The sequence below is a fragment of the Ostrea edulis genome, chromosome 2 (genome assembly GCF_947568905.1).
Source record: "Ostrea edulis chromosome 2, xbOstEdul1.1, whole genome shotgun sequence".
Taxonomy (NCBI): Eukaryota; Metazoa; Mollusca; class Bivalvia; order Ostreida; family Ostreidae; genus Ostrea; species Ostrea edulis.
Window position 1 is genome coordinate 39,889,594 of NC_079165.1, and position 25,806 is coordinate 39,915,399.

The following is a 25,806-nucleotide window of genomic DNA, read 5'->3' on the forward strand; positions in this document are numbered from 1 at the left end:
TTTAATTTTTCTACTTATTGGATGGATAATTGGGTCTACAAGAATCCGCCGAAAGCATATATTTCGAGGCTATATTTATGCAGATACCAATATGGCGGGCAACGAAGTTCCGTTCACTGGTTCTTTGACAACACAAGGGAATATGCAGCAAACTCTTCCTCTTCAGAATGTCCCAAAGGCAGATGTGTCCGACAAACAAACACTTTTAGCAGTTTTACAGTTTTTAAAGAAAAATAATTTGAAGGTATACGGATAGGAACCAATGAAACTTTTATTTTCGAATTTCCTCTGTTGTTGAAAGCTCATGTTAACTATTGAAAGGAGTGAAAATCCTTTCAATGTAAATATTTTTCATTTAAAGGGGACAGAAGAATTGTTGAAAAGAGAAGCATCTATTAAAGATGATGATGTCCGTCCACAAGCAACTTCTCAATCGGAAACCGATGTTTCACATGCTTTGGCAGCTTACAAAAGGTATGCAACTTTGTCATGTTCATTGTTTGTACACATATTCCGTCTTATCATCTCACCCATATATACAACCACCAGGAATCACATGATGAGGTGTTTATTAAAGCCACTGTGCTTTTATAATCATAATAGATAAAGGTATGATACCTGAAAATATTGTGTTATTCGTTTCATATCATAAAAGGAGCAGATGGTGTAGGCTCAGATATGCATTATGCACTCAATTTTGATTGGATAATACTTAATATAATGTTCCTAATATGATTACGGTGTGACCATTGGGGCGAGCGCAGCATATCTGAATACATTTTCAAATAATTTATATTGAAAACAAGGAAAACTGATCTGGTTCACTGTCAATACGTAGGATTACTGTCTTGCTCTTTTCGCCAATGTAGGAACCAGTTTAGCGGGAAATGCAATGAGCGTGTTGTGACGTAGCCTGGTAGTTGTGACGTGACTGTTTACATTTCTTTAGACAATATTTTAAAAAGAAAAAGAAAGGGGGAAGAATATGATTGTCATACTTTCCTTTCAAATAAGAAAGGTTTGTAATACTTCAAAGATTTTTTTTAATTATTATTTTACGAATCGAACCATCCGCCATTTTGTATGAGGGACTTCTGGGATTGGCGTCCAAAAAAAAATTCTTGTTAGAGGTTTAGATTTAGCTCGGATTATTTCCCGCGCTCTAGTCATTAGAGCTCGCAGTACGAGCCAGCGCTCTGCGCTGGCTTGCTGCGCTCGCTATAAAGTAATATGAAAAATGCTGAAACACACAAGCAAGCAACACCCTCATGATGATTATATGCAGGGTTCAAAATTAGCTCATGTCCTTAAGTCCGAGACAAGTAAAATATGTGTCAGACTGGGGAACTTTGTATAGCATTAGTCCTTACGGACTAGCTAATAACCAGATGGTTCAGATTTCAGTATACTTTTTCTGAGTCTTTGATATGTATAGACTAAATGAAAAACAAATGCACTTAATTTAAAAGTTTTCTTGATCATGATTTGATCTGATCATCTCCCACCAAGTGGAAGTTGTTACAGTTGGATGCACACAATATCATTAAATAAATTGATGATAAGTGAAGTTTCTGTGTTGGTTTTTACAACATCATTTTTATGACAGTGGGGGGACTAGTGAAATGCTTTGCGGACCAGTGAAAATTGGAAGTCACTAGCCCGTACGGACTAGTGCTTTAAAAAGTTAATTTCGAACCCTGAATTATGATATATAATATACATATTTGTATGTATGTGAGAATGTATGTGTGTGCATTTACAAAAATCATTTATACATACATTATATTAAAAAATGTACCAAAAATATATAATGAAAGTCTCTTCTGATTGACATGGTCAAAATTACTAACCAGCATACAAATGTGTGTTTGATTAATTTTGAATAATACTTTAACTTCTAGTGCTCTCTTATAAATATGGGTGTAGGAAATAGATTGAAATTTATACTGTTTGTATATATAATATCAGTATCTATTAAACGATTCAATTGAAAGAAGCAGGTACAGTTTCTACAGTCATCTGGCCTAGAAAATTGATGATTTCAATAGGAGTCCCAAAATCTGGCATTCAAATAAGGAATGTACATGTATAAGCAAACCCGAACTAAGTTTAATTTGATCCAAAATTGCTTTGTGTTGTATGGCAGTAGTAATCCGGATGAAATTTTAACAGTTATCAAGCTCTTTTTGAAAAAGACCAGGGGGAAGTCTTATTCATGATGTAATAATGCTATGATTAATAAAGCAATACTTTGATTTAAGTTGATATAATATACTTGGCATATATTTAAATAACTTAAAACACAGATCATAACACATTTGAAACAGAATTTTTGTGGGGCTTTTTTATGTACACAATCTTTTATCTTACTTTGTGCTTTAACAATAAAGGCTCCACTTGGTAGTTTGGACATTGGGGAGCACCTGTGATAGTCTTAAGTTACAATTAGCCTATTTTGGGTTTACATCACTGTGTCTCTCTCTCTAGGTCTCAGACATTCTACAAGCATGCATAGTTGTGTTTGTTGATAAGTTCAGTGTTCGAAATTGGTTTAAAACTTGGTATAGACCATGGTTCTGTGCCAAAACAAAATGACATAGACCTCATCGAATTGGCATAAACCGCAACATTGAAAAAAGAATAAAAACGCAAATTCAAAACATTGTTATTTACTTCTAATGTACTTAAAAAGCATATTTTCTTTCCATTTCCAAAACAATATCCTCCTTTCCTCATGACGTTTATCAAATGTTGACTGACCAGGCAGGGTCCTTTGGGATAACTTTATTGCTTTAAATCTAGAAAATCCGCTTAGACAATTTGGTCTATCTCAATTACAATTGGCATAGACCAGTGTCATTTGATATAGACTCTGTCTATCAGTCTATGGTTAATTTCAAACACTGTAAGTTTATATGAACATGCTGAATACTCAATTTTATTGTTGGATTTCCCATCTCTTTACAGTGCAGATGACCCAAGTCTGTTCGCAGACTATTATACTGATCTCAAAACTTTTATAGAGTCTTGCTTGGATGCCCACAAGGTAAGTCCAGACTATGGGTAATATACCCATTGATAGATTAGAAAAATTAACCACTAATTCTTGTAACACTATAACACAGTGAATTTCTTCATATCATAATGTGTGTCAAAAAGATGTCTCTGCATGTCTTTTAAGTGCATATATAATGAATATACAGTTGATTGTTATTTGAATTGATTACAGGTTGAGCTTTCCATGATACTCTATCCAGTATTTATACACATGTACCTTGAGATGGTCTACAATGAACATGAATCTTATGGTAGGTAGCCAGTGCTCACAAGTGAAAAAAAGTCAGCAAGGTTATATACATACAGTAAAACATGCTTATAATGTATTCACGCTTATTGTGAATCTATTTTTATTGTGAAGTGATATTTATTCCCATATGAGAAGGGAATACCAAAATAGTTATTGGATATAACAAAGTTTGGTTTGAATGATTTGTTTTTCACTGGCCTTGGAGGTTCGACATAATCGTGTTTTACTGTACTTAGAAATCACACGAGCAATTGAGTTAGTGTATTAAAATACAATAAACCTGAATCCTTTCAAAAGTATTGGAGTAGCAGTCTAGTCATAGTCAAGAGTTTGCTTCACTCAGGAGGGGATCATACATTTTACCATGTTTTGTAACAATGCAGTCTAGTATTTCAATACATGTATGAGTGTATTTTGCAAAGTCTAAGTACATAAATGTACCATTCTTTGATAGATCAATGTATTTTGAATAGTGAAAGGTTTTGAACCCACATGTATGTTGAAATGGAAGAATTGTGTGTGTTTTTAATGTGCGTCATGTAAATTATAGAATAGACTTATGATATTATTTTCATATATTCTGGTGGATTTTTGTTTTAGCTATTTTGTTTTTCCGGAGATTTTCTAACGAACAAGAAGATTTTTACCAGGATGATTTAAGAAAGTTATCAACTGTCACGAAAAAAGAACACATGAAAGGAAATGAGCTAATGGAGAGTTTCAAGTAAGTGAAGCCCACTAAATTACTGGGAACTTTCTTATTACAAAGTATGTATTTGAATGTAATTTTAATATGCCAGCACATGTAATAGATATTTAAACATTTGAAATATAAAGTTATTGTATTAAAGTACATACATACATATATATATGTATATATATATATATATATATATAGAGAGAGAGAGAGAGAGAGAGAGAGAGAGCATCTAAATCTCTCAAAATGAACAACATTCAGAAATTACTTTGTCTGTCTTCTGTCAGTCAGTCTGCCACATCCTAGATATTTACAACTTTATGAGAATTTTAATATTTAATGTATGCTTTCTTTGTGTAAGAGTCATTCAATTATATACCATGAGCAATGATGTCATTGCAGGCAACATTTTAGTTATTATTGGAACTTTAAAATTTTGTAATCTGACACTGGGATACAATTTTTCAGCTTTTGATGGTCATGTGAAATAATTGTATGTTACATTCTTTTCGAAGAATTTATTGATGTGTACACTCTGGACATTTTACTCACAAACTGAATAAAAAGTGTGAATCATTTTATGTTATTTGTTTTCAGGTGCATATATATACATAGCGTTTTTGGATTTATTGACGAGTAAATTCTCGTTTAAATTTATTTTTGTCCAATCAAAACATTTGTAATAAATAACATTGGAATTATAGCAGTATATTTATAGTATATTTATGGCTCCCCTCTTCCAGGGGGAGATATAGTTTTTGTACTTTCTGTCCATCTGTCACAAAATCTTGTGAATGCTTCTATTCCTGTATGGCTTATCGGATAAACTTTAAACTTTGTACAATGCTTTATTGCCATTTGTAAATGTGCATTATGACATATTGTCGGGACAATAGTATCTAATTATTTTCCTAAAAGTTATAGTGGATCTAAGAGGGTTGGAGGATGTAAAATAGTTTATGAACACTTTTTCTATATGGCTTATCAGATAAACTTGAAACTTTGTACAATACTTCATTGCCATTCACAGATGTGCATTTTGTCAGGACAAGAGGATCCAATTGTTATTTTTAAAGTTATAGTGGATCTAAGAGGTTTTGAGGCAGGGTTTGACATTTACTTTTTTGAGCACTAGACCAGTGGGGCTACTTCAAATGATTTTTATTAGACCTGACCTTACATCCACTAGCCCTGACCAACTTTTCAGAAAGAAACTGATAGTTTCTCCGTATTTAAATACATGTACTTGATTCAAATGACGAACATTAAGTTTGAACTAAAACATATTTCATTGTCTCAAAAAAAATCTTTAGTCTCCTTAATCAATTTAATGCTATTATTTTCTAACATATTTTCCATTTCCTTAAATTCTATATGGCACAGAAATTCTTTAGTCCAATTAGAACCGTTTTTTTTAAAAGTTCCATTTCATTAGCCCTGCTTTGTTTCTTCCCAACCATTTCCTTTTTTTCCCTCTTGGGACATCTTTCCTTGAGGACGAGATCGCGAGAAGTCATATTTGAATATATATCGAGACATTCCCGCACACATGTCAACACCGAAAAATGGCTGTTTACGACGTAATTTATTAATTCCATAAACACTTTCTTATATTTAATGCAAATTATTTTTTTAAAGAAAATGAATTCAATTTATATCTATTTACCTGAAACATAACTTTACACACGTTAACATCGAGTAAATGTCGTAAAAGATCACTTCCGACCGTGACTTATTCATAAGAACTAAAAACAGAGATTATGTTAGCATGCAATTCAACTCTTTAAAGTTAATGTTATTAAATAAATAACTTTTTTTTTTAGTTATGATTAAGATATCTTATGGTTTTAAACTAAAGTTTATTGTTTATTTTTTCAACACGACCAGTCAGACTAGTGAATGGACATTTTACCCGACCGGACCTATTATTTAGTAGACTCAGTCGGTTGGACATGCCATAGTGTCAAACCCTGGGAGGGTGTAAAATAGCTTGTGAACACTTTTCCTATATGGCTTATTGGATAGGCTTGAATTTTTAAAAATAATACTTTATTATCATTTAATTATGTTCACATTGTTTTCTGACCAGGGGTCTAATATTATCCTACAATTTACAGTGGGTCAAAGAGGAGTGTTTTCTAGCTTTTTTATGTACAAGGGAACATGTTCACTTTCCTACTGGTACATATTGTACTTCAGCATAACAGTCAATATTTTTGTATCATATACAACAATAACATTGGTCACATCAATGTTGAATCTTTCCTCCATTCTTTTCCTCAATGCACAAAGTGCAGATCATAATGTTCCTGCTCATGCTTTCTCCTCTATACCATGCAGTATATGAAAAGGAGAGGTTGTAATTTGGAGCTACTTTCAAATTTGGGGAGCTTGGGAGACATTTGTTTTTAACAAAAACAAATTATATTTATTTCAGAGCCAGTAAATTTGTGATCAAGATGTCTCGAGATTCTTACAACCATCTGAAACGTTATCTACAAGAGAACAAGATGAAGCCATTGTTAACCATCATACAAGAACACTTATTTATTGACGGTAATTAAAAATTAGGAAACATGTTTTTTTATAAGATTTTTATTTTGCCTGCAGGATGTGCATATTGCTTTTGGTGTCTATCTGTCCCAGCATAAACCTTGGTGATCATTATATGAGATAGAAATTTCATACTCGATAAACTCAAATGTTAAATCTCAAAGTCAGATAAAGGTCATGGTCATATTCGTTCCCAAATGAATGTAACAAGAATTTTGTGCTTACAAGGAAGGATATGTTGTGTTGGTATCCATATTTTGTAGTCTATATGAATAATATGTACATACATGTATTTTTATACCCCCCCCCCCCCCCCCCCCACACACACCAGATGATATCCCAGGACCCTGTAACCAAAGTCATTTGTCCAAGGTCACCAGATTGAATTAATTATTTTTGTATGGGCCATGACTTTATAATGCACATTGCACAAAGGTTGCTTTTATCCAGATGGTTTGACATGACCATAACCAGGATTATTTGGTCAAGGCTACTTCTAAATAAAAAACCAATTGAGATCTTTGTCAGAACCATTACTTTTCAATGGAGAGACATAGAAGGTGCATGCTTAGCACAAAATTTGCTTTTGACAAAATGTTTCATAACCTGCACCAAGGCCATCTGACCAAAGTCAAGGTCACTTCTATATATAAAAAGATTTGATATTTTTGCCTGGGTCATAACTTGGTAATAATGTTACATTTTAAAAATGCTCATACTTAGTCTAAGATTGATTAAAATGGATGATGTCTTGACCCTGAACCAAAGTCTAAGTTAAGGTCATTGGGAAAAAGGGTTGAATATGAAAGGGGTGTTCATTTAATGAAGACAGATTTAACTGATTTTCTTTTACCCACCAGAGATTTTGTAAAATTACATTGTATATATTTGTATTATTAGTAAATAGCTTTTATGACCCCCTCCCTCAATAGATATTGTATGATTTAATGTTTTACTAACGACAATGTTAGCAACAGTGTAATGTAATTATGCAGAATTTAACTCTGTGTATTTTCAGTATTTGATGGAGTACCAAGAACAAAGCAACAGATTGATGCCACAAGTGGAGCCCTACTAGGAGAGAGTGAAAGAGATGGTACAGCTGTCAACGAGTTCTGTCAAAATATTGCACATACTATAAAGATATGATTATATTACTTTTACAATAGATTTTGTTGGTTATCTGTGGTGATTTTTTAGTACAAAATGTATTATTGTTTATCTATGGTAGGTTAGATTATAACTACTTTATCTCTAAGTATGAGAGAATGTATTATTGTTTATCTATGGTAGGTTAGATTATAACTACTTTTTCTCTGTAAGTATTAGAGACTGTATTATTGTTTATCTATGGTAGATTAAAATTATAACTACTTTTTCTCTGTAAGTATGAGAGACTGTATTATTGTTTATTTATGGTAGGTTAGATTATAACTACTTTTTCTCTGTAAGTATGAGAGACTGTATTATTGTTTATCTATGGTAGGTTAAAATTATAACTACTTTATCTCTGTAAGTATGAGAGACTGGTCTTCTTTGTTTCAGCCAACAAAGTGAAGGTGTTTTATGGTCTGTTGAAGGAACCTGACATTAATATGCCAATAGATGATGAAGATGAGGCTACAGAAGGAGATGACAAACCAAAGGTAATCAGCAACCTTGTCACAATAAAGTAACTTATCCTTTATTGCTTAATACTTAATTAGCCTTCAACTTGACCCGGAAACTTAAAAATACACCATGAATCTTGTATGATGGGGGCAATAAAACAAATTTGGAAGCATAAATCTATACATAATTGGCAATATGCATGAGGGGGTTGCATTGTTATTTAGCATGGGGAGTTACATATACTTATTGTCAAGTTTCAGATCACTTTAGATTGATAAGTTACATGTACATATAGTTAAGTTTCAGATCAGTGTGTTAAGTTCACCACACAGGCAATTGTATCACTTGGGTCTAAATTTACCATTTAATAGTACATTTGAACCGAAGAGATATAATTACCTGCGGTTCACCAACGCCTGCGGTTCACCAACGGAAGTGATATAATTACCTGTGGTTCACCAACCAAAGAGATATAATTATCTGCGGTTCACCAATATGTTGCATGTGTATAGCAGAATTTTATGAGATTTACATTTTTCAGAAATTCAACAAGCATAAAGTTTATAACTTGTAAACCAATGAGAATGTAAATTGTAAACAACTAAAAGTTGAATACATGTACATATACGTACAAAGAGGCAATGCATGACTTGCTACTCATAATAACAATCTTGTTTTTAACCTACACTATAATTGTGAACCCAGCAATGCAGTTAACTATGAAAACATTTTAATTCTCATGTTGTTATATTTGTTACCACCAATTTCATGATGAAGTGAAACAAAACCTGACTGTCAGATTTTAGGATGCTACTACTGGTAATCATAAATGTGTATTAATCCAAACCTTAATTAATGCAATAATGTAGCAAACACCAAACCAAACAAAGAAAGATTGAACAATACCAAATGTGGTGAATCATTTCAGCCTCAGTGCTAAAGTAACTACTACTTTATGTTATCTTGCATGCTAAATCTGGCTACGGCAAATCTTGACTTGAAAGTCAATGGAAAAACATTACTCAAAAATTGAAATCCTTCATAAATGTCTTTTTATTGGTGCATTTTATGTAATATTGACCGATTTACATTATTGTTGTGCAATTGAATAAAATGAAAATTTCATGTAAACTCAGCAGAATCTTACTGACATTTGATACGTCCAAAATCTTGGGTGTCCTATGACCTTAAAACCAACTTTAAAAATGCTGAAAAACAAGCTGAAGAAGGACTCTGCAATCTACTGAAAGTTTATGTCAGTTTATGCTCAGTCATTTTAAAATTGCACTATTGATCTGATTACAGAAAAAGAAACCGAAGAAGGACCCTCTTATGATGAAGAAATCCAAGAACGATCCCCATGCACCTGCACTCACCAGAATTCCTCTTCCTGAACTGTAAGCTGCTTTCCTCCCCCCAAAAAACTCAAAAGATGTTTATTTTTTATGCTGTGTATGCCAGTATTGATATATTCAAGTAAATACACTTAAGGAGGAATAACACCAGATAAACAATATGGATGGAAAGTAGAGGTTATGGGATATGTACAATGATTTATTTTAATGGAAAACTTTCAAATTTACCTTATTTACAGTCAACTCTCGATAAACCGCCACCTTTTGTTCTTATGAAATTATGGCATTATAACGAATTTGGTGATGAATTGAATTACTGCCATCTTGAAGAAATAGAGTTACCATTCTTTTATATGTAAGAGTTATCTTTTGTCCTTACTTGCATAAACCACATAAACAATGATTTGCAATATCCTGATGGGTACATTTTGGATGATGTTCTTGGTACGTAATGATTTGCTTTTTTTCATCGAAATTTAACAGGACCCTCTTTCGTGGCGAAACCATAGCTAAATTGAAATGTGTTTCTATGATGTATAAACAACTTGACTACGGTTCATCTCCAGTAATTTTCTTGTTTATTCAATACAGCAATTACTGTGATCCTTCTGTCCAGGTATACGCCGGAGATCGATAATGACCAATTTACTGCTTCACTGACCACGTGCACCTATGGCGGTTTATCGAGATAATTAACACGGTGAAATATACTTTTGTAATGAAAACACTGTGGCAAATGGTGATAGCGAATTTGGCGTTTTAACGAGAGTTTTAAGTAACAGGAAAAATGTTCCTCGAAAAATGCGGCGTTATAACGAAAATGGCGATGAATTGAGTGGCGATAATTCGAGAGTTACCTGTAGTTGTTTTTTTTAAAATGCAGTTTTAGTAGAAAAAAATAAAACACCCGCTAGACTCTACTGAGCTACCTAGCACGGCAGTTGGATTTAAAAGGAATATTTTGTACAAGTATTGCTGAGACTGTATTTATATTTTCATTCATTTTTCAAAAGAAAATTTGGCCATTTTGATGTTGTGTTATTCCTTCTTTAAAAAAGTAAATATTCTTCTGAGATTTTCTTTTTGAATTAACAACACATTTCAGGTTTTATTGTTTCTTCAATCTAATTAAAATCAGATCCTTTTTTGTGAGTGGATCAAAGGATCTAAATTTAATCAGATTGTTGTTTCTTTGAATGGAAAATCATGTTTAAATCGTATGAATAATTTTTCTTAGGAAAGACCAGGACAAAATGGAGAAGATTATGGCCTACAGAGAGGCTCTAAAGAGAGTGAAGGTTGGCAGGGACAATTTGCCAACAATATGCTTCTACACGCTTCTCAACTCATACCAAGGGTAGGTGATGACAGGTCTTATCCAACACAATATGTGTAGCCATAGTTCTCAGGTCTTAACCAACACAATATGTGTAGCCATAGTTCTCAGTTCTTAAGCAACACAATATGTGTAGCCATAGTTCTCAGGTATTAACCAACACAATATATGTAGCCATAGTTCTCAGTTCTTAACCAACACAATATGTGTAGCCATAGTTCTCAGGTCTTAACCAACACAATATGTGTAGCCATAGTTCTCAGGTCTTAACCAACACAATATGTGTAGCCATAGTTCTCAGGTCTTAACCAACACAATATGTGTAGCCATAGTTCTCAGGTATTAACCAACACAATATGTGTAGCCATAGTTCTCAGGTCTTAACCAACACAATATGTCTAGCTATAGTTCTCAGGTCTTAAAGGACACAACACATGTTTCTAAACTTTTTCATTTTTTCAGCAAAATTAACTCTTTTTATGTCTAAAACTACTTTAAATGTGTTTTAAATGAAATATTTTGCGTAGTTTTCGAGTTTGAAAGCGATGAAATTCAAATCTTGTGATATGCATATTTTCTTTCGCTAGTTTACGCTCCATTATGTGTGACGTCATATGCGCCCTCGGGTTTGAAAACATCTATAAGCCATTTCATAAACAGATTAGATTTAATCGACAAAAAACCAATTATCTAGTTAACGACTTGTAAATAATAATGCATTAAGATGTTTTGTGCCGTGCTCGGGTGTACTAGTTGTCGGTAGAAAGGATTTAGACTGAGTATTTTTCAATTTTTCGAAGGAAGGTACAAGAAAAAAGAGGTGGATATATTTTTGTTGGAGCAAGAACTTTACCTTAAAAAAAACACACCCAGTCACCTTTTCAAACACCGCTTGGACAGAGACCCTGATAAACTGCGAGAAAATGGATATATCGAAGCTATAAGCACTGGTAGGCCTATAGCATACATTCTGTTTTGCTCTTCAAATTCAATACACACTCGGATCAACTGACCTTCACCTTGTAACAACATATATCGACGATACAATGTAACTTCTACCAACTGGTAGATTTACAAACAAGAAAAAAAAATTAAAGATACAAAATAATTGAACTTTTGATTATACAAATAATAGAATATTGTATTTCCTAACTTTAAATTGAATTATAAAATTATTTCCTTATTGAACTCGTAGCATCTTGAGTGCGTCAGTAGGCTCTAACGCCGTGCTCCCACTTCGTACTTCCTAAAGACGTGCAGATCACAATTCAAAAATAGTAATAAGATTGCTTTATCAAAATAAAATAATGTGATTACCACTTTAAATTAGGATATTTTTATTGATTTGTGTGTGTTGTCTTTTTCTTTCTTTTTGAAATGCACACGTGACAATAAGCTTGGCATAGGGCCTTGTTGTCAACAATTTAACGTATCATAATTTGTCTAATCCAAAAATAGATAATGATTGCACTGTTTATTTTAGAAAAACAGCGCCAATTACAGATGTATAAAGGAATAGCATCCCCAAACAGTTTGTAGACAGCGACCCATGTAAACATTATTTACTCACAATATTGCTGATTTCATACACGCTTTACTCGCTATATTTGGGTATTTACATCGTTATATGTGTGCACTGGTGGCGAACACATATAAAGCTGGGACAACTTGTCAACATCGATTTAAATGTTGCCCATGGTAAATAAATTAGGCCCCTAAAAGTTGAGTTTTAATAATATCTCGCAGTACTTTCACAATCCGAAGGGTGCATGTGACGTCACTGTACCACGTGAATACCTACCTAATTAACTTGACTTTTTGAAATCGGGGCTTAGATTTAAGTCTGTATTGTGGTTAATTATCGCAAAATTTCGGCCAACGAACTATTAGAATTAATTACTATAAGCATAAAGAAGACAAAATGCATGTAATATTGTATACTTTGAAAACATGAGATGTGTCCTTTAACCAACACAATTGTGTAGCCATAGTTCTCAGTTCTTAACCAACACAATATGTGTAGCCATAGTTCTCAGGTATTAACCAACACAATATGTGTAGCCATAGTTCTCAGTTCTTAACCAACACAATATGTGTAGCCATAGTTCTCAGGTATTAACCAACACAATATGTGTAGCCATAGTTCTCAGGTCTTAACCAATACAATATATGTAGCCATAGTTCTCAGTTCTTAACCAACACAATATGTGTAGCCATAGTTCTCAGGTTTTAACCAACACAATATGTGTAGCCATAGTTCTCAGGTCTTAACAAAGGGTAGGTAATCAGTGTTTCCTTATTTGTTGATACATGTACATGTATTAGCTTCATTTTAAAATAATTCCAATATCAGGAATATAAAAGGGTGGATGTTCGTGCTTGAGCATTGCAAAGGGAGACAACACCTCCATGTATATTGTAGAGCAGTAATTGAAAAAAAAATTATAGTAAAGGTTTTGGATGTAACTGGGTGTAAAGTTACTTTTTAGCTGAGCTGAAAGCCCAAGTGAGTTTTTCTGATCGCTTGTTGTCCGTTGTCTGTAAACTTTTTACATTTTCGACTTCTCCAGAACATTAGGACAATTTCAACCAAACTTGGCAAAAATCATCCTTGGTTGAAGGGCTTTCATGTTTGTTCAAATGAAGGGTCATGCCTCCTTCAAAGGGAAGATAATCATCAAAATGCAAAAATAGGATGGGGCCATTTAAAAATCTTCTTCTCAAGAACCACTGAGCCAAAAGAGCTGAAATTTACATGAAAGCTTCCTGATATAGTGCAGAATCAAGTTTGTTAAAATCATAACCCCTGGGAGTAGGATGGGGCCACAATAGGGGATCAAAGTTTTACATGCAAATATATAGGGAAAATCTTTAAAAATCTTCTTCTCAAGAACCACTGGGCCATAAAAGCTGAGCTTTACTTGAAAGCTTCCTGACATAGTGCAGATTCAAGTTTGTTAAAATCATGGCCCCCAGGGGTAGGATGGGGTCACAATATGGGATCAAAGTTTTACATCCTAATATATAGAAAAAAATCTTTAAAAATCTATTTCTCAAAAACCATTGGGCCAAAGAAGTTTACATTTGCATGAAAGCCTTCTAATATAGTGCAGATTCAAGTTTGTAAAATTCGTGGCCCCCGGAGGTAGGATTGGGCCACAAATAAATAGGGAAAATCTTTAAAAATCTTTTTATCAAGAACCACTGGGCTAGGAAAGTACAAATTTACATGAAAGCTTCTTGACATAGTGCAGATTTAAGTTTGTTAAAATCTTAAAATACCCTGTGGGTAGGATGGGGACACAATAGGGGATCAAAGTTTTATATGCAAATATATAGAGAACATCTTTAGATATGGGCCAAGGTGACTCAGGTGAGCGATGTGGCCCTTGGGCCTCTTGTTCATATGATTTTTCAGATTTTAATTAATTAATTTTTTTATCTGTTTTATGGTACTGTGATGCCTGTTTTATCTCACTGTGTTTTAGGGTAGCGTCTGTTCTATCTCGCTGTGGTTTAGGGTATCGTTTGTTGTATCTCTCTGTGTTTTAGGGTAACGTCTGTTTTATCTCTGTGTGTTTTAGGGTAACGTCTGTTTTATCTCTTTGTGTTTTAGGGTAGCATCTGTTGTATCTCGCTGTGTTTTGGGGTAACGTCTTGTATCTCACTGTGTTTTAGGGTGACTTCTGTTGTACAGTACTTCACTGTGTTTTAGGGTAAGGTATGTTGTATCTCGCTGTGACTTAGGGTAGCATGTGTTGTATCTCGCTGTGTTTTAGGGTATCGTTTGTTGTATCTCGCTGTGTTTTAGGGTAACAACTGTAAGGTATGTTGTATCTCGCTGTGACTTAGGGTAGCATGTGTTGTATCTCGCTGTGTTTTAGGGTATCGTTTGTTGTATCTCGCTGTGTTTTAGGGTAACAACTGTTGACATGTCAGAAGACTCCAGCTTAATGTGTGCAGGCTTTGCAGACTCTACCATTCGTGTGTTCACTACATCCAGCCAGAAACTGAGAAGCATGAAGACCATTGCTGAACTGGACAGTATAGATAAGGATGCAGGTTTGTACATAACAGTATTATTACTGTGTACAGAAAAATTTTCACCCCGTGATTTCGCCCATATTTCAAAAGTTTGTTTTGTTACTTACAGTAAAGAATGAGTTCATATTCGCTCAGTTTTAAAACCATCCATTTTAAAAATGGGTAAAATTAAAAGGAGAGTTGAACTTTTCTTTGTATGCAGTATTAGACTTTTCTCATTTTCTAAAGTACTAAGTAAAAATGTTTTGTAGAAATGTAATGCCATAGTGTGATTGACAACAGTGGCCATGATTAGTAATGTAACCTGTTTTTTGTGAATGATTAGATGATGTTCTAGAGAGGATGATGGATGACAGATCGTCCACAGACTGTAAGCTCCTAACGGGTCACAGCGGCCCAGTGTATGCTGCTAGATTCAGTAAAGACAGGAAGTACCTCGTTTCCTGTTCAGAGGATGGCACAGGTCAGTTCCTATCAGTTTTTCTTGTAAATTTTCCTCTACACTTGTAACAAAACTGATTTGAAAAATATATCTTTGAATGCATGTATATGAAACAACTCCAGAAAAAAAATGCTTTTAAAAATGTTTTATGAAAAAGTTGACATGATTTGCACAAATGTAACGTAGTGATGAAAATATTGAATTAAAAAGATAGCGATATAGATATTTCATTAGAATGATTGTACATTGTAATCCAGTTGGGACATGATCAAATACACTAAAATGTCCTTTGAACATTACAAGATCTGATCATGTGACCATGTGAAGTTTGCATTTGATATCTTACTTGTTAAAGACAGATTTTCAAATGTACAGTGTACACTTTTCTCAGGCAATAGGCGTGGAATGATATCTTTAAGGGAGAAGCCCCAAAAAGAAACACAGTGGAAAACACTCATCTATAGTCTATATATGTATATACACATTTGAAATTGACAAGAAGTCGGATGTTTGTATCATATACAATGTACATGTACATGTACTACCTATATTTTTCTGTGACGTACACTTGCAAATAAAAAAAAAAAAAGACCACTTTTAATATCAAATACTGTGGAATCATATTAATTCATGGGGGCTAATGTTTGTGGGTATTAAGCAAAATTTTGCTGGTTCATGAGGACACAATTTTTTGGGTAAGCGATACGATGTCACTGGGAGAGATAACTCTACTTGGTTTAAAAAAGTGTTCGGTTCCCAATCCCAATTATCTTATGCAAATAGTGCTGCTATTCTGCTAATTTCTCTGGAGATAGAGAAAAATCATGCCTTGATGGAATAAAATGAAATGCTAAGTTTAATGTGTGATAAATTTGTATCATATGCATAATTGATATACAGTCATTATTCTCAAAATAGGCACTAATGCTGTGAGCCATGGATGAGATAGAGTTATGCAACAGTCATTACATTAATCAAATCTAGGCAAACAATTAAACCTATAGTCATTATTATTGAAATTTGACCTGGTAAAATAGGGCCGTGTTTAGTAGCTCGGTTTTTAAATACAACTTGGATATTCAACACTGATGAAGTAAATTACATGAATTTAACACTCTTAAATACAAAAATTCCCGTTTTAAAAAACCAGAACATTTGATGCACAAATTATTATTTTTTGCTTTTTAGCTCACCTGAGCTGAAAGCTCAAGTGAGCTTTTCTGATCACCCGTATTCCGGCGTCCGTCCGTCTGTAAACTTTTCACATTTTCAACTTCTTCTCAACAACCACTGGGCCAATTTCAACCAAAGTTGGCACAAAACATCCTTAGGTAAAGGGGATTCTAAATTGTTAAAATAAAGGGCCAGGCCACCTTCCAAGGGGAGATAATCAAGAAAAGGTAAAAATAGGGTAGGGTCATTAAAAAATCTTCTTCTCAAGAACCACTGGGCCAGAAAAGCTGAAATTTATATGAAAGCTTCCTTATATAATGCAGATTCTAAATTGTTAAAATCATGGCCCCCGGGGGTCAGATGGGGCCACAATAGGGGATCAAAGTTTTACATACAAATATATAGGGAAAATCTTTAAAAATCTTCTTCTCAAGAACCATTGGGCCAAAGAAGTTCACATTTACATGAAAGCTTTCTGACATAGTGTAGATTCAAGTTTGCAAAAACCATGGCCTCCAGGGGAAGGTTTGGGGCCATAATTGGGACTACGGTTTTACATGCAAATAGATATGGAAAATCTTCTGATGTGGACCAAGGTAACTCAGGTGAGCGATGTGGCCCATGGGCCTCTTGTTTTTCTTCTTCTTCTTTTTTTTTTTTTTTTTTTGCTGTAGATAAATCTTTTTAAAAAATTTGGCATCTTATGATTTTCCAAAAAGACAAATATGTGAAATAAATTGTTTAAAAGTACCTTCATGTCTTTTTTTTATAGCAGGAAGTAATTATTTACCAAATTTTGATACACTTAGCAACTTCACAAAATTAAATCTATTCAAAATGTTAAAAATTTTTTTTTTTTTTTTTTTTTTTTTTTTTTTTTTTATATATATACGATAGTCCAATAATTGGTATGTATTATATTAATTCAAAGTGTTTGTGTGTATTCATATCCACAGTGAGGCTATGGAGCTTGTTGACGTGGACAAACTTGGTCTGTTACAAAGGACACAACCATCCAGTGTGGGATGTGGAATTTAGGTCAGTATGGCTGACTAGCAAATCTACCTTTAAATCACAGTAATTTTCCTTTAGTAAAAAATGAATTGATAATCTCTGTTTTGATGTGATGAGATATGATTACAGCTTTGCATGGGACATCAACCCTTACTTGCACAAATGTGGGATGTACATGTATATAGTTTAGCATGATTTAAACAATCCTGTGCTACATCAATATTTGAGAATTCCTGTCTGCTGTGTTTTCTATATATTTCATAACTGTATTTTGATAATCTGGGAAACAATTGTATTTGAATTACAGTCCATATGGTCACTACTTCGTGTCAGTTGGTCATGACAGGACGGCCAGACTGTGGGCCACAGACCATCATGTACCTATCAGGATATTTTCTGGACATCTGTCAGACATGGATGTAAGTGTGTGGATATTGATCAATCCAATGATACCTGTATCAAATTCATTATTATTTAGTCTTCAGTCATTCAAATCAAATCCCAAGGACAGGCAGGACAGTGGCATAAAAAAATTGTGTCAGTGAATTTTTCTCCATACTTTATAAAAATCTATTACATGTATAAGGGGCTCTAAATAAAAGTGCCTGTATGTCAAAATCATGGGTATTCTTCTTATTGTAGGGAGTTTTGGGTATGGAAAATCTGTGAACAACTGATCAACATTACATCAAAGTCCTGTTAAACTTTCCCTGAAGTTAATTTATTTTTGAAATTCACACAGACTGTAGGGAATGGATACCTATTCAATTTCTTTTTAATACTTTTTCAGATCAAAGATATAGTCGATAATGCATGTAAATTGATTTATACACAAAACCTAGTTTTCACTAGATGTACAGACACATCTGCATGATTCTATGAGAAAAATGGATCAATGATGTTTTTCAAAACACATCAAATAGAATATGTTTTTGTACTTTTAAAATGCACATCATGGCAATGCGAAGTACTGAAGCTGACCTCAAAATTGAACTATGCAATGTTGAACTTTGTGCACTTTCACTGCTTTAATTTGCTTTTGATCATCATATATAGTTAAAATGTTTTGTCAAAGTCAAAGGAGCATTGGAATTTTTAAAAAAAAATCATGTCTCAGTGATTTTCTAATTTCTACACAATATTGGAATTGGCTTGTCCATCTCTCTGTAGACATGTCCATCTTTCTGTGTTATTCAGACATTTTCTGAGAGGCTATTGCATGGATTTTCCAGAAAAATTGTACTCACTTTTTTTTATGTCATTATTGGTAAATTTTTAGTTCAAAGGAATTTAATGTATCCTGTGACTTGTATTCAGTGAAAACATGAATTGTGTTGAATTTCATGCTTTTCTGGTCTTCAATGATACACATTTCTAATTAGTCCCAACATAGATGAACCCTGCAGGGGTGTTAGTCACATTAGGGTGGGTCTAATTTGCTCAGGTTTGAGAACCTTATCACTGTGACATCTAGGGTGGTATATTGATACTGATATATTGATGATACCAATGGTATGGCCTCTTTAATACATATCAATATGCTACATCATCATATCACTATTTTTGTAAAAAGTTAGAGGTTTAATTTGTCTTGTCCGTTTTTATTCATTTCGTGTTTTTACACAGGATTATCAAAGAGTCTAGAAGAAAAAAAAACAAAACAAACATGGCTATCAATGGTATGGAAGTAATTTCAGCTGAGATTTGGCTCGGCTGTATTATTTGGACTGACACCTTCACCAAATCTCTGATTAGTCCATAATTCTTGTCTGGAAATTCACACTTAACTTTCAAAATTGGCTGTTTCTAGCAATTAATGTGCAATTAGGTGACACTAGCATCCACTTCAAACAATTGTCAATGATTTGACTTTTGAACTAACTCTTTTAAGATTGAGACAGTTCTAGTCATTTTAGATTGGATATTTTTAGGGAATGTCTGTCAAATAAAAAATGACACCCAACACTTTACGTTGTTTATGTTCATGTGTATTAGATCTTTTACAAAGGAACAACATATATTGTGTTGAAATATTGATGCACAAATGATTGTATTTTATTTCAATGTACAGCCCAAGACTGACATCATAATGTATATGGACATAACAGCTATGTTATCACAACCTACTACACGATTTAACATGAAGAAAGTAGGCCATGATGTCATATCTAATAAAGCAAAGATATACTTCATACTTCAAACATGCAATCAGTGTCCTGTCTGTCCTTAAGATTATATATTTACTTGTAACTTCATATGCACAGAATCATAAGACAGCTGAACATTAAGTTGCAAGAAATGAATTGTACAGCAATTGTGATTTTTGTATGTTACAGTCAAAATATTTGACGTCGCTATGCATTTAACTCATTGCTGAAAAATGTTGCCATCGGTGCGGCAATAGATCTTTTAAATTTGCTCTGAGTTAGTATCTGCCCATTGCATTGTAACGTCAAATGTTTTGACTGTAATTGATGAAAATCATGCATGCCGTGTATTTCATTTCTTGCCACTTATTGTTCAGTGGTCTTATGATACAGTTTGATGGTTACTCGGTTCCTTATTTATTATTCAATGTATTCACTGTCAGTCACAATGCAGAAATTGTGGATACATGTATTAATAAAAGAAATTTGTTTTACTTTCAGTGTGTGAAGTTTCATCCCAATTCTAACTATATAGCTACAGGATCGAACGACCGTGTTGTAAGGCTGTGGGACATCTTAAATGGGAACTGTGTCAGGGTCTTCACAGGTCATAAGGTAGGTGATGCTTCACTCAAACCACTTTTATTCACCAGCGAGAAATTTTTGCAAGATTCACAAAAACTTCATCATCATGAATAGTTCTCACTGCAAACCAGTCCTTTAATGTTTCTTGTACATGTATCTTTAAGATAATCTCAGTTATGAAATTTAGTCACCTCAAACCAATTCATTACTAATAAATCGTGAAATAAAGTCATATTGGATAAAAGTTGGTTTACAGTAATAAGATTATTGTAAAACTCAAGTACATGTTCACCTGTTTCTCCTCCATCCCATTGTCTGACAAAATTTGAGGTGAAATTTAGCTTTATCAAATTCACTTACAAAAGATCAATTTGTACTTTAATATTTTTTGTATCTTGGTAAGAACTCATTCATTCACTTTTTCATTGTAGGGATCAGTACATGCTCTTTGTTTTTCTCCAGATGGAAGGTTTTTAGCTTCTTCAGGTAAAAACCAGCTAAACTAGTATATGTATGTTTTGTAAAGTATATGTTACAGTGTAGCTTCAACATTTTTAAATTAAAATCTTGAGAAAATCAGAAGACAGTGCTGTTTGAACATGTTGTGATATTATTAGGTGTAGACAGTATTGTACTGCTGTGGGACATTGCCACGGGGGGACTTCTGGCTCAGATGAAGGGCCACACAGAGACTGTATACAGTTTGTGTTTCAGCAGAGATGGAGCTGTGCTAGCCTCAGGTCAGTGAAAGCAAAGAATATAAAGATTAACTGATATAATAACATATGGATAACTTGATTAGTCAGTGTAACACTTAAAATCAATATGTCCAATGTTTACTAGTCTTCAGAACCCTTAAATATGTACACTGTAAGACTCCAAAGTGCAATGGGACTCCAAAGTGTGATGGCCACGCCAAACCCCGATGGTCTGCGCCAAATCCCGATGGTGTGACACGCCAAAGTGCGATGGCCCCACTCATGCGCCAAAGTGCGATGGTGTGACATGCCGAAATACATTGGTTTGTAAATGACACAGTGTTTTGGTACAGACTGTACCAACCGTGTGTTGTTTCACTAAAATATCAGTGCAAAATCCATGCACAAAAAATAAGAAGTTCCAACTTATTTCATTACCATCTAGACGTCATGTTATTAAACACAAAATTTTCCAACGCAAATTGTATAGAATGTTTTGCATTATAGCATATCCCAAGGATTTTATTACGTATACGTCACAAGTAATAAATGATTATGAATTAAAGAATTTTTGGGCGAAGTAGATAGTTCGACAAAAAATGTACTTTGCCGTTCTCACTATCCTCAACCTTGTATACCTCGCCGTTGCTGTCATCCGTGTCGCATTTCTTCGGTTTCATTTTGAAAGACGTTAAGCATGACGTCACAATGACGTGACGTCACAAATGTTACTGAACTCCGTACCATCGGACTTTGGCGTCCGTAACGTTAACAAACCATCGCACTTTGGCACAGACCATCGCACTTTGGCGTGACCATCGCACTTTGGAGCAACCATCGCACTTTAGAGTCTTACAAATATATTTTCTGTATTTTGTATGTACATTTTCAACTGTATCATTTATATGATAAATCATAAAATGACAAGTTTCAATTCAATTGGTGTTGGGTTTTGCCTGCCTGAATCAAAAACAAAGCAAAGTCTCGTTTGCAAGGTTTACTAACAAAAAAACCCCAAAAATTAAAGATTAATTCCCTTCAATACAATACTGCATTATTCCATTTGATAAAAAGCAATCCCCAGAGCAACAAAGATGCAATAACATAACACTTCTCTCTCCCAATTCTTGATATACATGTATGGATAACAGAGTGATAGCTGGCTATAGGGGCCGACAACTTATTACAAATTGTTTCTTATCATAAAAGTAATTTTGATACACTGCACATGTACATGTTTTTCAACACTTTGTAACAGGTGGTTTGGATAACAGTGTTAAACTGTGGGATGTCATCAAAGTATTGCAAGAAGTGGATACTGAAGCAGACACCAGCATACCAAGTTCTGTACATGTGTAAGTTGTACACTAATACTGATTCCTTGACCATTAGTTCAATATTTTAAAGAGAAATCACACTTTGAGGGGGAAAAGATATTCATACATTTATACTGTATGTACATGTAGATTGCTAATTGCTTCTTTGCTTTTAGTCACACACATATTGCTCTACTGGAATTAGAAATTTGCATACATAATGACTTTTATAATATGATATTGGAATTGGTGACATACAATGTAAATACACAGGATGCCTGCATGCTCCCCACCACTTGAGCCTTTCTGGCAAGCTCGGAAAAGCCTCTTGTGGAGCTTGATGGAAACGCACAAAAACTTAATGCAGTGGATAAGAAATGACTAGTTGACATTTTGAAATTTAATTCATTTGGATGACAGGAATATTTACTAAACTAGCTGTTACATTGATATGTTGTTTTGAACACAACATGATCCTTATTTTGATGTAAAGCATACATGTATACACATCCAATTTGACTATATTCCTTGACTGATGATTGAATACTATTCATCATGGAAACAAAAAGTTAATTAATATGTTTTGCAAACTACCACTGGAAAAAATGTGCATTACATGATCAGATTTGGTTAGTTTTATGTGAGTGATGCAAATCTATAGGCTCAAATTTGATATTTCAATGGTATAAAAAAAATCCAACCAACAACAGAAATCCAACACCATTGGAAATGACATTTTTGTTGGTGTCAGATAACTGTTTTTTTTTAATGCTGCTACACATCTTCACAAGTCAAGGATTATTGATTCGTTACCTCACATTAACCGTTGACATCAGTCGCTATATAAAAATTGGGCTCATTAGACCATTATGCAATCCACTATAAATAAAACATCTAATGAAATCACTGCATCTTGTTATGGTGTACATGGATACAAATGACACGATCTCATACTGCTGTATTGATAAACACACGCAATTGTAATATTTACACCACTAATTACGTTAAACTTTATTGATAGTAGATCAAGTTTGGAAACCTTTTTGCTTAAGACAATATTGCTTAAACGATTGAAATAGCCATAACTGTAGGTATCAATACACACATTTTTATTTGAATCTCTCGCTTCGCATTGTTATAAATAGAACCGCATTCTCATTGGTTCCCAATCTTTTGTGGAAAGAATCAGAACGAGCCCAACTTTTTGATACATGTAGTCACTGATGTCAAAGGTAAGTGCGAGGTAACGAATCAATAACCTTGACTTGTGAAGATGGCTGCTACATGAAATTTAAAAAATGGTCCCTTCCATTGTACACAAGTCACATATTTAAAGTATTCAACATTGAAAATCTACAATTCATGCTACATAACATTGAATCCCATTTTAAATGATTTATTTCTTTATCAATTATTTTAATTAGCATTTTTGTTTCATTGGGCACATATATATTGATTATACTACACTGTATGTTCATGTTTATGATATTGAATCCTCCCATTGTAGAAATGACAGCCCAGGACTTCTGATTGGTTCCTGGGCAACCAAGGCCACCCCTGTACTCTGTGTTCACTTCACTCGCAAGAACCTCATGATAGCCAGTGGCCCAGCAGCAATTATGGAGGATAGGTCTCCTCACAAAACTTGAAATCCTTCCAAAAATGAGGACAATGTTTGATTATTTTAACATCAAAAGAACATCTCAAATGATGTAAAATGGATTCGGACGTCTGGAATCAAGTCTTTGTGCATCATCAGCAATTTGCTTGAAATATTTCTAGCTGTTGCAGTGTTGGGACAAGTATGGATGTCTTGCAGAGAAACGGAAGTATTGTGCTGCAATTATACAAAACTTCTGAATGAATTTATATGGAACTTTACAGCAACATCATTCCATGTACATGTACTGTGTTGCAGCATAGACACAGTGAAAAACATTGATATAGTGTTAGAATTATTATGTCAGTTACATGCATATATGCAGTTTCTCAGATGTTACTGGCAAATGAAATGTCTTTGTTTTTGAAAATAAATATGCGGAGAAAACTCTGACATGCTTCACTATCTATTTTGAGCCACATACAATCTCCAGTTCCTACTTTGTAAATTCCAGTCTTTGATATATTTAATTCTGAAAATTGAATTATGGGGTGCCATATGAAAGGGAAAATTCAGGCAGCAAGGGATAAAGATGTATTCAAAATGAACAGCAAAATACCATGAACCCAGTTTGTTTTAGGATCACTCCAGGATCATAGTGTTCTGAACCAGTGACTTGTTGAATTTGGTGTCTGAGAAAATATGTCACTGTGACAATAGCCAATATATGATATTTAATTAGGTCAACAATGCATTGTTTTCTTTATGTTCACTCACAAACAGATACATGCAACCAGACTAATGAATTCTCATTCTCTGCCAACCAAATTGATTTTGTTTGCAGGTATCTGTCATTGGTTCACTGTAAACATTAATCAAATGATTCTTTAAAGTCTGTCTAACAGTATTAGCAACCATGTGATAAAAATCAGAATTCTGTCAGTTATTTTAGGCATGCAAATTGATTCTCATCTGAAAGGGAGAGGAAGAAATTGTTTTTAATACTCGGATACTTGTACATGTATATGGATATTGGGGCAATTAGATTAAAGATTGGATTTCATTATTTACATACGAGTTCTATGGGTTGAGTACCACACAAGGAAAATCAAGTATTTAAAGTGTTGATGTTGCAGCGAGTGCATCATTTAAACTGTTGGAACCAGTATATTTTGTTATTACTAGTGACAATTACTTCTGTAAGTATTTCTCCATTACAGAACTGTGGTCTGGGCAGATATTGTCATAATCTTATTTTTGGCTCACCCAAGATGGAAGCTCAGAATTTATTGTCTGGTTATAAACAACCTGTGACAAACTTGAGGTTCTGTTTAATTTCTATTATAAAGTCATGGCCTGGACACACAGTGGGATGGAAAGACAGACAGATGGACAGACAAGATTCTACCGAGGACATAGAACTGATAAACAAGACACCCAGTTTGTTTGCTAGTTATTAGGTCACCTGAGTAAACTCAAGTGACCTACTGCAATTCGTTTCGTCCGTTGTGCTTTAACAATTGAACATTTTTAACTCCTTCTTAATAACTACCAGTCCAATTCTTTTCAAATTTGGTATGAAGCATCATTGGGACAAGGGGGACATAAATTGTAAATTTCAGGACTCTTGGGGGCGGGGCAAAAACTGCCCAAAAATGACAAATTTTCAAAAATCTTTTTCTCAATGACCACATACATGTAAGAAAGTGATGTAGAGCAGGAAGGCCTCTACCAAAATTATAAATTTCATGATCCTCGGGGTAGGGGTTCTGACCCCAAGGTGGGGCCAAACTTGTTATATAGTGTTTATGTGTAAAACACTTAAATAACATTTTCTTTAGTGCTTTTGATACTAAATTGAAACTAAATGGATAGAGCAGGTAGTCTTTTACCAAAATTGTAAATCTGATTTTCCCCAGAGTAAGGGT

The 25,806-nt window shown here is 34.0% G+C and overlaps 1 protein-coding gene across 1 annotated transcript; it reads left to right on the top strand.

The window, feature by feature from the left end:
• The first annotated feature begins 61 nt into the window (after nucleotides 1-61).
• Nucleotides 62-24,328, top strand: LOC125682802 (transcription initiation factor TFIID subunit 5-like). The gene is made up of 19 exons (XM_048923391.2): nucleotides 62-244; nucleotides 362-474; nucleotides 2,968-3,046; nucleotides 3,230-3,308; nucleotides 3,908-4,031; nucleotides 6,442-6,560; nucleotides 7,576-7,653; nucleotides 8,103-8,203; nucleotides 9,474-9,565; nucleotides 10,761-10,880; nucleotides 14,776-14,921; nucleotides 15,229-15,366; nucleotides 17,475-17,556; nucleotides 17,840-17,951; nucleotides 20,181-20,294; nucleotides 20,696-20,750; nucleotides 20,882-21,004; nucleotides 22,221-22,317; nucleotides 23,786-24,328. Exons 1-19 carry the CDS (start codon nucleotides 92-94, stop codon nucleotides 23,925-23,927), a joined length of 2,067 nt encoding a protein of 688 aa, XP_048779348.2. The 5' UTR covers nucleotides 62-91; the 3' UTR covers nucleotides 23,928-24,328.
• Nucleotides 24,329-25,806: the final 1,478 nt, after the last annotated feature.

What these genes read in the sequence shown, in the direction of transcription:
- LOC125682802 (XM_048923391.2), top strand. Translation starts at nt 92, where the DNA reads ATGGCGGGCAACGAAGTTCCGTTCACTGGTTCTTTGACAACACAAGGG. An exon ending in CTTGCTTGGATGCCCACAAG is followed by an intron (nt 3,047 to 3,229) that starts GTAAGTCCAGAC and finishes AATTGATTACAG; the next exon opens with GTTGAGCTTTCCATGATACT. An exon ending in CTGTTCAGAGGATGGCACAG is followed by an intron (nt 15,367 to 17,474) that starts GTCAGTTCCTAT and finishes TCATATCCACAG; the next exon opens with TGAGGCTATGGAGCTTGTTG.